The following is a 12,901-nucleotide window of genomic DNA, read 5'->3' as shown; positions in this document are numbered from 1 at the left end:
AGAAAAGAAACTTTAAATCTAATGACCATTTTACGATAATTAATCTGAACTCTATAAACTGGAATCATCTTTTCTCATTCGAATTGTATAATAGATGCACATGTCCTCAGTCTCACATATCCTACCTCATTCTATACTGCTAAATTTCTGTTTATTAAATATTGGACTACCTATGTTAAGAAATCTAAAATGTCGATTCAAAATAATCTCGAAATATTCTGAATATATTTAAAACTAAGTTTAATTCAAAATCTGGAATAAGTAGAAAGAAAGAAATAAACAATTCTAAATACATTTTATCAGTAACACAGTCAATGGAGGATTTAGGAGAGTTCGAAGAAACAAGAATTAATAAAAAGTCATAACGAAATTCAACATATTAAATGGAAATGGAAACATTAAAGTTTTGAAAATAGTTAATTGGTTGTTCTAGTCTCAGTATCGCGACATTAATGCAACACGCCATGATTGAGAAAGTATAGCATAGTTTGTGTTCGACCTCCCCAATGCACCTATGTCTACATATTGAAATAATGTTGATCTAATAGAGTCGTAACTCGAGTTATTAAATCTCGAATAACGTTGTACGGCGGCTAGACTCCTCTTTGTACATAAACTAATTAATCAGCTAATTACCAGTTCTAACTACACCGTTTTCGTTATAAAATTTCATGGAACGTTATACGATAAACTTAAATCATTATATTAGTGGTACTCAAACTGAATTCCATTTTTATCCAAACTTGTGAGTTTTATTGTATCGTTCAGCAACACTTTCATTAAAGCTTCTGCTACTTAATAGTTTCAATAATAAAAAGGAAAACTTCAAATCGCACGAGATTTTTATAAAATCGAAAATTAGGAAGTGTCGAAGTCATAATTTTGCTAATTTTGGATTTGTTTACAAGGACGTCGATTTACATTCGAGATTACAATTTTACCGGAAAGGGCCACCTACCCTTGTAATTTTAATTTCAGATCACATCCTACTATCGTCGTATTTTACGCATGTACTTATTCGAGTAAACAATTCTCACTGTAATTTATTTCCATCTAGCTCGAAGTTATTTTTCTCTACACCTACGTCTTCGAACACCAAAACTATTTCACGGTCCTGGAAGCGTACGTGGTTCACCTTGCTCTCGCGATTGTTCATAGAAAACGGTTCTTGAGTGGACGCCACCCCCGGAAACGATTCTTCTTCGTCTCTGTCACCGTTGCATTTCCATCGTCCGTGATTCTTTGAAGAACTTGAAAACTTTTTCGTCCAATTGCCGCCGTTTCAATGCCACTGTCACGAGTTTCACTAGGACCAGGAAGGGAGGAGGGATCCCGTGATCTAGAACGCGGCTGATTCGCGGTCGCGTTGTAATAGATTCAAGGACCGTCGATCGACGATATATCGGTGACACCGTCGGATCAGGAATCTTCTCGTACGATTCATTTGATCGTAATTAAAACACCCACGCTGATTTGATCGCCGGGGATGGAGATTCCTGAGGCGCCGAAGCGCCATCGAGGATTATGCGAAGGTGACCTTCGTGCCAAGGACAAGGGACACGCGCGTCTCGCGATCATTCGATTTACACCTCCCCCCTGGGGGGATCATTTTAACCCTAAAATTGGCATATCGTGTATTTGAAAAACGTAACTGGTATAGCGGAATGTTTCTATACTTACAATACAAAAAATAAGAAACGACTTATTTAATTTTTTGTAAATCTCAGTATGAAACATATTATATTTGAATGCAATGATTTTCATCGGAAGAAAACAAAAAATTAAAAATAATAAAATCGGAAGAAATCGTCTTGAGGTTCAGTGACTTTTTCCAAAATTACTTCTAACGTAATTTAATTCTCTCCACTCGACTTTAATCCGCGAAAATGGTACTTTTGCGTGTTCGTATATCGAGGTGCACTCGACAGAGGGTCTATTGCGAATGAAGTTGAAATGAACGAAAGGGGAACACAGGCCAAAAGAAACGAAGCCACTTTGTTGGCAATCGTAACGTTGATTGCAAAAGGTTCGTTTCTCTTGTTGCCGAAAGGACTATTGATTTTATATGCGTTCTACAGTCGTCGGGGAAAGTATAATTTCGCCACCCGGGAATCAGAGACGTAATTTTAAGGTAATTGCCTTTATTAACGATTTATTAACACAGTTATTTTTTGTCGAGCCTTCTCGGACCGCGGTATAAATTATACATTATTACATACATATGTTACACTTTCTTACAGTGGTTTTAAATATATTAATTATATTCATTGACAGCAACAGTGAGCGTTACAGAATTCGTGTATTCGTAGAGCCTACGTGTACCCAAATGAGCGATATCGTTTAAAACATAATAAATAACATCATTCGAATGAAAATGATATTTTCACTCTGATATGAAAAGAATGACGAATATTTTTTTTTTAGTACTCGATAAATTTATATGCATAATAAATAGTTCCATCGCAAAACCAACTTTCATGAAATGTTTCTAATCGTAAAAATTCTATTTATGAAGTTAGTCGATGAAAAGATCTTTTAACCTAAAATTACATGCTTTTCTCAATGCAAAAGAGATCGACGACAACGGTGCTCGAATACACGATATTCACAAAACTTTCGACGCAAAATGTATACCGTACTGTACACGACACATTTACATGTTACAAGAACATTTCTATACGATAAATAATATTCGAATCGCGTAGAAAAAGTAATATTAACGAATAGAACACGTAGAAAAAAGAATAATAATAATGAATCTCAAAGTTCCGATAAAGCTTCTCGCGTATATACAGGAATGAGTGACTTTCGAATTAATGACGAGTACTTTGGTAACGTGATGACACATTTTGCGTAATTATACCTTCGCGTAAAACAGGAAGTAACTCGCGAATCGCGATCGTGTTGTTCCCACTTGGTGCTTCGTTTTCCTCGCATCTTCGGGCACAAGATTATTGGTAACTTCTTAAAAATATATCTTTCATCAGTCGCACGAAATCCTCCTCCTATACACAACGCGATCAAAACTAAGCATCGATCAAATTTCAGGCACACGCATCTTGCACAAAAACATAATTGGAGAAATAAAAATGTATGTAAAGCCAATACTCTGCGTGGAAAGAAATGGCCAAATTAACGGTGCAATCAACGAAGAAATGATTCTTCGTTCAAACGATAAACAAAAGCGTAGAGTAATATTTTATCGTTCGAGTCTTCATTTTTCCTTAAACTTTTAATGCTTTTTGAAATACGTAAATGTTCGAATAACAGAGGAATTCAATGAGTCCCTACGTTCGTGCAGTGAAGAGTTTTCAGGTAATTGCAACTTGAAAGACAGGTAGGTGTTTCAAGAGTTGAGCACTGTTAATTATTTCTAGTTCTGTCCTTTCGTATGAGAGCAAGAAATTTATAAAGATCCGTACCACCAGTTTTAGAAAATAGTGGAGACGACTACGCGACAACTTGAAGGGCACTCTATGCGATACCACAGCATTAACTGAACATTTACATCATCACAGTTGTCGGTGAATCGAGATTTCTCGCGTATGGCTGCATCGTACATTAATGTCTCCGATGCTTTCCTGAAAAATTCTACAAAACAATTTGTTACATTAAATAAATTATCTCAAACAGCGCCTGGTGTAACGTCTGATAACAATTGATTATATTCAGAGTCAATCTTGAGAATCATCGCTGAATTTCCATTAATTGCAAAAAGAATATCGATAAGACAGAAATCACGAGGTTCGTTTCAAACTGTAAAATAAACGCCATCTTTGCGATAATCGTTGCTTCAAGTTTGTGTGTCGTTGTCCCGGAAATAGATCGATCCACGTTTCGATCATCATCCCTACATCAAAGGACGAACGGCATTCGCCAAGACAGGAACAAAACCAGCAGAGCTGAAAAACTATCCTCGCGGTGCAACGCGGATGATCGAAGAAAATTAATCTTATCGCTCGTTACACTCGGAAGAACGCGCAAGAAGGGACAACCCTTGGAGAACGTGGGCATAGCCGCGTACCTTGCACGGTGTATGCTATGGACAATAAGAAAACTCATGGCCAGGAAGACTATTATCTTGCTCCCCCTCGGAAGTTCTCCCTCTACTGGGTCTCGCTATCGTTAATACAGCATGTGGCTGCTTCTTGTTGCACCTGCAAAAGAAACGTGTCGCGTATTAAACAAACATCTCTAATTTTTCGAAGGTATTATATACAGGGTGTCTCACCCGATTTTGACATCTTGATTTTCTCGCTATTGTTACTCGTAACAAAAAATGTTTCAGCGGAGGCTTGAATGGCATCGAGTGGAGCATATTCTGATGTTATTAGTGTTTTCGTGAGTGGACGCGTAAAGGTCATATAAAGGTCAACTTTGTTTTTTTAAATGGAACGAGGTATTTTTTAATACATCAATCGATTCAGCTGGACAATCGTTATAAAAAAGTACTAACTGTGTAACGTCGAAAAAATAATAGTTCAGGAGATATTTCAATTTAAATAATTCAAAATTTTAACGTTTATTTAGTAGTTACTATCCAAATAAAAACTAACTATTCTTATAATTCAATAGCTTTTTTTATAGCATAAGGCTATTTCATAAGAATTTCATTGTATTTCATTTTAAGATATCACTAGCCTTAGTGCAGGTCTTAGTACAACAGTAATAGTGTTTTAGAATTATTTAAATTGAAATATCTCCTGAACTACTAATTTTTCGAGGTTACATAGTTAGTACTTTTTTATAACGATTGTCCAGCTGAATCGATCAATGTATTAAAAAATACCTCGTTCCATTTAAAAAAACAAAGTTGACCTTTATATGACCTTTACGCGTCCACTCACGAAAAAACTAATAACAAAAGAATATGCTCCACTCGATACCATTCAAGACTCCGCTGAAACATTTTTTGTTACGAGTAACAATAGCGAGAAAATCAAGATGTCAAAATCGGGTGGGACACCCTGTATATACGTGTTGCTAGGTCGAGCCATACCTGTTTAAACGGTCTGATCCTTTCATTTAATTTAAATAATTGTCAAACGTAAAAGAATTATTTTCTAATTTGTAATGGGGGATTTACCATGAAGGCTCGACGTATTTTGCAATGAACTCGACAGTAAGATCTCAGTTCCAGGATGTTCATGTATCACCGTCTCGGTGATGTTGTTTTCCGCCTCGGAATGGGCGCGACGATGCTCGCGCGCGGTCCCCTCGTTTTTTCGTCTCTTCTCGGTCCCAGCGCAACAACGTTGTTCCCTCTGCAACGTCATTTCGTGGGCGTAAACGAATTCACCGTTCGAGAAGGAGTTGAAACGCTGTCGCCTCCTGGAGGTAGCCTGATGCGCACGTCTACCGACGATGCTCGAAGTGTCGTGGCCACCGCGAGAGACTTCGTTTCCCCGTTCGCGACGTTGCAAGGATTTCAAAGAGTCCTCGTAACCGCTATTACGGAAACAGAGACGAAGATCTGCGTGTAATAGACAGGGTGAAAATATTGTATTCAGAAATATGCATTTCTTTCGCTAGGTGTCAACGCTATCCATCATATTTTTCATTGTAAAAGAGCCAATTGTTATTAGAGGGGTTAAGAACTTGTCGATTAAACGATCAACCCTTAAGAAAGTGGTAGAAGAGTCGAAAAAATCTCGTAAGAATCTGATATATTCGAATCGAGGCAAGATTTGGTGTGTTTTCTTTCTAACGCCAACGGGAAACCGAGACATTGTTGACAACCGAGATCTCGGTTCACCCGAGATTCTCGGATAAACCTAGAATTTCAGCAGAAGCGATGTCCCAGATTACAATCGTGATTCTGGAGGAAAACCATCGAAAGGAGAATTCAATTTTTATTTGAAGTTCTCGGATGTACCGAAGGTTTGGGAAGAAGATTTCAATTTATATTTACACCTCTTGCAAAAATCTTATCCATTAAATGAATAAATAAAAATCAGAAGACTCGGAGGTATCGAATTCGACTCGATCAGTGAAAAAAAAAGACAAGATCGTCGCGTATTTCGAAATTCTCGTAACTCCAACTCGGATCTACCGGCATTGTCGAAACTCTGACCAACGCGCGCGTGAATTTCTCGCGGTGATATGGCCGGTCGATCTGTCCCGAACTCTTTTCAATTTAGATAGCACGAATAGCTCCGTAAGTAATTCGACTTACTTGCTGCTCTCGCCGCTGGAGGGGCTCGACGAGTGACTGCAGTGGCAGGAGGCGCGCGCCACGATCCCAGAATCCTGACCGCTGGAATGCAAGGACGTCGCGGATGCCTCGAGGCCTTTCGGGGTCCCTGTCGTCCTCCCGGCGTGCTTACTACTACCGCCCGTCCTGCAACCACCCCCAGCTCTAGCATCGACATCGCGAAAGATATGGAAATTCCCTGATACAATATTTGGTATATTGCAGACCGACCTCGCCGGCCAGGGGAATGCTTTCATAATAAATGCATTCCCTTCTGTCGCGGTTTTATTTAATTCCTCGGCTGCCACGGCTACTTCGGCCGCGTTGCTCGCGTTCCCTTCCAATGGGACTAAGACCTGCTTAAATACTATCGACAGACATCAGAAATTGATCCCGTATCAATTCGCTCGATGGAATTATTCCAAACAATTTTCGACCTATCCAGACGTTCGATCGTATCGATCGTTCCTCTTAAGTTTAAGGAGACCAGACAGCCAAATTGAGCCTCTTTGTAAGGGCTTATTAAAAAAAAAAGCGGTTAGGTATAAATAATTTTCCTTTTACACGATATTTTGGTAGCTTAGAGTGTATACGAATACAATATTTTTATTGCAAACTGTTGTCAAACAACCATATAGGGAGCACTTAAACAAATACAAATTATTTTTATTTTGATAGAAACGAATCAAATGTACCAAACAACAAAATACTCGGAATAACCCTTGCTTTGCACTGAACCTATTTAAATGTTAAATACGGAAAATGGAAATTTTATCCTTATTTTTTACGACAACGTCATGAAACCGTAGCATTTAAATTCTGAATAGTATTATTTTGAAAAAAGAATCAAAGAAGAAATTAATTTTCTGACTGCCTGATCCCCTTAATACCTGTTAGCATCCTATGCCTGAAAGACGTATCTCTTCAATTTTTAACACAATTAATGCGTTCACGTCCTTTGTTATTTATTCAGATTTCGTTATGAAAATGTACGAAATATAGTCCTATTTGACCCAGGATGACAGAACTGATCGATAGTAAAGATTTTTGTCATTGTCTCTCTTCGTTATTAGGAAACTTTTAAATATGGAAACTGATACGTATTAATGAGTATGTCGTTGGATTGGTCCCATCGCTGGCGTTCGTTTATATTCCCGGATACGGGACCCCTGTTGGCTGACAGGTCGGCAACAATGAGCGATTGTTTCCAGTCACGCGCGCGTGGAAGGTTGCTCGACTCCTCGCGAAATTCATCGGTTGTCGTTGTTTTCGATAACTCGATTTGATTTCTATCTGTCATCGCAAGCATGGACATTACAGTGATTGTATACTATGGCTAGTTGCTGTATACCTTCACTATTCTTTTCAGTGAATGTTTTTTAAAATGCTCGTTTGTCTGCGAAGCATTCACATTTACTAATAATCGTATATAGTCATGAATTTCTTTCATTTTACTAATTGGGGTCAGTCAAAATATTTTTACACGCGTATTAAAAGTATTCTTCACTATCATCATTAACATTCAGTAACGTGTACCGCTTAGCTTAGATGTCTAACTATTGCTCGTTATTTCCACTTGCATTAATGTTACTGAACAGTGGCAATGATATAGAATTTTTTGTTCTTCGTCAATCATATAGTATCCTCTAATTAAAACTAGTAGGAGCGAGTAATGCATAACATTTGATAAACTAAAAAAGCTTTATCAGTTAAATAAATAATCAAATATTTTGAATTAACTTTTCGTTAGTAGCGTTTCTTTCAAATTGCATTGATCAAAATTATACGAGAAACTTACATCGTCAGTGTTTGCAAACACTGGTATAAGTAGAAAGAATGATACATAGTCAGGCGTGTTGATCAAAGCTGGCTGGCCACAAACCGGATAATACTACTTACACCATTGGCCCGCGAAAATATCATAATTGCATTTCAAAATATAAAAATTCGTGTTCTGTCTAATATTATTCTCAAAATATCACTAATTGTTTATAACTGTTAAATTACTTTTAACTTTGATCTTTCAAACTATATAATCACTCTCAAATATTAAACGATTACAAACACACGACCGTTTGCGAATAATTCATTAAAATTAATTTTCAAATTATAATTGAACACTTTGTCTATAATAATACAATGTCGCGCCAGTATTGCAAGACTAACAAGGTCTTGATGGATCATCGACAGAACGCGATTCTGCGTACTCAAACGGTTAATACGTTTGTGAATGAGGCTTCGGGGAATGCCTAACAAAATTGTAAATGTCAATTGATGGACTTACGCGTGAAAGCGACCACAGTTGGCTCCGTGTTCGCAGATACTCTGTCGCCTCGTCATGTCGGTGCAGAATGGCTCAGGGTCGTAGTGAAGGCCGTCGACGAAGGTCGGGAAAAGCGACGGCTTCTGCAGCGTCGCGGCTGGATCTGCCAATGCGAATCCAATCGGGCTGGTCGTCGAGAACATTGCTTTCTGCCGACGTTTGCGACTAACGGGTGAAATTCAGGAACTCCGTTTAGAGCGGACGTCTCGTGGCGCGTTCGTCAAGAATTAATGGAAGTCTCGGATATACGTGCTAGTTGATTTTCATACTATTTTTGCGTGCAAATGAAGCTGGTTCTAGTGCAACTCTCTACGGTGTCATTAAAATAGGATTTTTATTTTTTAAGAAAAAACTATTCAAAAAGAAAGGAATAGTTAACCTTCTGTACAATTGGCTGTTAAAAAAAATCTGTTTTAAAATAATTTAAAAAGATGATTCTTCATGAAAAAATAAGTAAAAAATGTGTAATGAAATTTTTTGATATGTTGCTTCGTTTCCGAGAAAATAAAGAAAGTTTCTTAAATACGCGTCCGACCATAACGCGTTATATTCACTTGCATTGGTGTTCGTGAACATTGATAGTAATGCAGTATTCTCTGTTTTCCGTCCATCTTATTATCTTCTAACTAGATCATACTAGTTGAAACAGATAATACTATAACGCAGCCAGTTTGGAAACAAAGTGGAACTTGCCTCTAATGGGCAGACACGTTAGCCAACTAGTATCGTCGGACGCGTGCTCTACGAATTTTGAGAATCGATTATCTCGGAAGCTGTGTCTCATAGGAAAACATTTATTTTTACATTTTTACACTTGATTTTACCGTAATATCCGACACACCATGTAATAAACAATATTGTATAAGTAGGTTCGATTTATCAATTTTTTGTAATCGTTGTTCCATACTAAAATATTTGGCACACAATTCAGTTCTAAAATCGCGGGACTAAAAGCCGGTGATTTTTGCGGCCACTCTTTGTTTAAGTTTTTCACGAATTGGCCATTGGGTTCGATCCAACAGCTTTTATACAGTGTTCGTCACAAAATTTTCTGATTCAAAGCTCATAATTTAATAAAATTGATTTACAAGCACAAAGGATTAGTGGTAGCACAAACAAAAATGGTACAAGGAAATATTTTAATATTGAGTTGTGAAACTTTTAATTTTCAATATTATTGCTACTATTATGTTTCTTTCTGTAACACTAGAACTAGTTGTATTAGTTCAAATAAAGTAAAACTTTTCTCAATCGTCAGTAATAACAAAAGATATTGTATTACAGAAATTGTAAAAAATTATAAAATTCCATCCACTATTTCGAAGTTTCATAGCACGCTGAACATGTATTCAGAAAAAAAAGGAAATTGCGTAGATCACTTGTAACTAACTCTAATCAATTGAGGATTAAATTCATGAAGAAAAGCGTTGAAGAGCATCTGAACTTTAATGAGCAAAACTTTGAGAACGTATTGTTCGGGTTAATGCGAGAAAAGAAATTGCTATGTACAAGATGATCAACAGCGTTTTATTAAAAATTATACGACAGCGGGATATTAACAACAAGCAGGAAACTTTTAACAAGAAACTAGTCTCTAGTAAGGTATTAAGTGTTGCAGTCCTTCAGAGTAGATTTTTACTTATCAATTAATATTTACTCCTCTAATTTACTATGATATTTTTCTCCCAAACAATGTTGATTATTTATTAAATATTATTATATTACTCGCGGTCTATTATAGTGACTACAAAATTTACTGTGTTTAAAGGCTTCGAATCAAAGGATTACACTTCGCTTATAGTTACTTCTTCCGTCAAAACCCCAGAAATTAGTCAGCCAAGCTAAGTAGTTAAGGATAAATCAGACGTAATGCGGATCATGCAAAATCATGTATCTCGTACCGTTTATTCCGGCGAACACAAGTGACGCAGAGGGCTGTGACGAAGGCGCCCACAAAGACGACACATCCGAGAACCACAACACCCACTTCGAGGGTGGATAACAGGTAACGTTGATTACCTCGACGCGGAGCGCTTCCGGCGATGTCTAGGACATCGTACTCGTCCAATTCGCGCTTTATCTCCATCTTTTTTGTGTGAAACACGCTGACGAAACAAAGAAATTAATTGGAATTAAAAATTAAGTAGAATAAAATATAACATACTAAAAATTGAGACTTACGACCACTATGTTTTTAATTACTATTAAGTCCTAATTCGGTCAAGTAATATTTGTTTAATTAGAATTGGTAAGAAAGTTCGATTACTTACTTGTGTAAGGTGTCCATGTCTATCATGACATTTAAATGGGGATCGATGGCGTAAAGATAAACGTCGGTACTAAATACGAAGAATCTTTATTATATGATATTCAATTCTCTTGTTTATTTATAAAATTGTTAGTTTGAATCACTTACGACATGGTATCGATCAAGTTCTTTTCGATATGTGGCTCCAACTTTCTCACTCGAACGTCCAGCCCAGTTACATTGTGCAGTACTCTGAATTAAATTAGCAATAATTTTGGTTTTCCACTGTATCGATTCTTCGAGTAATATTTAAATTTTCTACCATTATAAAGATTATAAATTTATTTCTGTGAAACATTTTTATGTGGCGTACCACTAATCTTCCGTCGAATTTAAGTTAAACTACTAGAAACAATCGCGTCACAAGTATAAACTCGAAATTCATTATACTTACGCAGTGATGTTCTCGAGTTGAGGCTCTATGTCCATAGGTCTTCGGCCTACGACCATCACAACCTGTTTTTGATCATCCAGTACGTACACCTTTGGACAAACGACAGCAAATAATAAATTAGATTACAATAAGCAACAATATTCCCCTTATTCTTATTTATGAATTCATAATTATTATATTATCGAAGAACCCTTCATTCTGGCAAAGTTATTTATAATGTATTTGAACACCCAGGTATTACTATTATTTTTATTAACAATGTTATTACTCAATACTTTTCATTCGATTTTTCTTTTATTAATTTTTAATCTGTCGGTCAACCTCTTAACGTACATAAACTTTTTCAATCGAAGTTCACGTGCTGGTTCGTAACTTCCATTCCATGTAATAGATTTTAAATACATTCGTAAAAAAACACAGACTTTTGTAATTACTTCGTCCTCCCAAGGATTTTCAGACATTTTTAAAAACTGTTCTCTCGGAACAGATATTCAAAAACATTTGTAATAAATGTTCTATGAAAACGACACTGTAATTTTTAGAAATTTGAAATATATATCTATTTAATCAAGAATGGCTTTAAAAGTATTACAAAAGTTATAGAAAACGTAAGATACTTTATATTTTATTTAATTTTCACGTTTATTCGTATGTTTACTAAAAAATAAATTGTGAAAATGAGTGTGCACAGAAATTTGTCATATTTTTGATAAACTCAACAACGACAAGGTTAAATCTTTGTTACCGAACGTCGAAGAATCGGTCCGCGTTCGGTAGATTTCCGGAATCGAAATCGTGAAGCGGATCAATGGACGGTTAATGCGTTGAGATTGTCGAATGAAAAGGGACGCGGTGCGACGAGGAACTTACGAAGACATTGGCGATGCTGCTACGTCCATTTTCGGCGCCCCGTCTGTCGGTGGCCTTGACGTCGAAGCCGAAAACGCGTCCAGCGTCACGGCCAAAACTCGCCACGGATCGTACTTGACCGCTCAGTGGGTCAATGGCGAATCGTGGAGCGTCCTCCCGGCCAAGAATTTGGTACCGGATCTCGGCGTTTGCACCCTCGTCTGGATCTTCCGCCTGTGGGGTGATCAATTGCATCGATTGTTCACTTTTTAATCCGACAACGAGGGCAGAATTTACAATCAAAAAAGTTTGAAAGATGCTCCAAGTCTTGATAAAACTAATATAATTAGGAATGCTAATTTTGGTCAAAGGGATATTTCCAATTTTATTTAGGTAATTAAATATCGTCGACGTAAATCCTATCGTAGCGTAATTCGACACGCTATGCTGTTTGTAGGGGCTCTGGCAAATGTGTCCTAGCAGTCCGTGGCCAGACGCCTAGTCCTTCAAAGCGACAACCGGTCGCCATCGAGAAAATCCGAGACAATAGTTCAAGTTTCATTTAAGATATTTTACAAAAGTAAAAATCGTCACTTTCAACCATCCCTAATACATACGTATTGCTCTAAAAGCCCAAATAAATATTTTCTATTATACAATTTTTTAAGTTATTATAAAAAACAAATAAAATACAAGACATCCTGTTCTTGTTAAGGGGACCAGACGGTTTCAGAAGATTTTAAAAGAGATATGTAATAGTTACAGAAATCAAAACTTTCTCCAAACTTTAAACGCGATATTCTCGAAAACTTGTTTAAAAAAAAAATAAGTTCA

At 36.9% G+C, this 12,901-nt stretch overlaps 1 protein-coding gene across 1 annotated transcript in view; it reads right to left on the bottom strand.

Moving 5' to 3' along the window:
• Window positions 1-4,125: 4,125 nt before the first annotated feature.
• The window catches only part of LOC122401305 (cadherin-89D), a 44,694-nt gene continuing 35,918 nt past the window's right edge, over window positions 4,126-12,901 (bottom strand). Inside the window, exons 13-21 of the mRNA XM_043403370.1 lie at window positions 12,089-12,301; window positions 11,219-11,307; window positions 10,933-11,016; window positions 10,787-10,855; window positions 10,418-10,621; window positions 8,478-8,681; window positions 6,176-6,340; window positions 5,087-5,448; window positions 4,126-4,157 (exon numbers count right to left, since the gene is read on the bottom strand). Coding sequence (XP_043259305.1) covers window positions 4,126-4,157; window positions 5,087-5,448; window positions 6,176-6,340; window positions 8,478-8,681; window positions 10,418-10,621; window positions 10,787-10,855; window positions 10,933-11,016; window positions 11,219-11,307; window positions 12,089-12,301 — 1,422 coding nt within the window. The remainder of the gene's footprint in view (window positions 4,158-5,086; window positions 5,449-6,175; window positions 6,341-8,477; window positions 8,682-10,417; window positions 10,622-10,786; window positions 10,856-10,932; window positions 11,017-11,218; window positions 11,308-12,088; window positions 12,302-12,901) is intronic.

The sequence above is a fragment of the Colletes gigas genome, unplaced genomic scaffold, assembly GCF_013123115.1.
Source record: "Colletes gigas isolate AHSC1104 unplaced genomic scaffold, ASM1312311v1 Colletes_gigas_Sc00023, whole genome shotgun sequence".
NCBI classification, from domain to species: Eukaryota; Metazoa; Arthropoda; class Insecta; order Hymenoptera; family Colletidae; genus Colletes; species Colletes gigas.
Note: the sequence above shows the minus strand (reverse complement) of the source record. Positions and strands in the feature narration are given on the sequence as shown.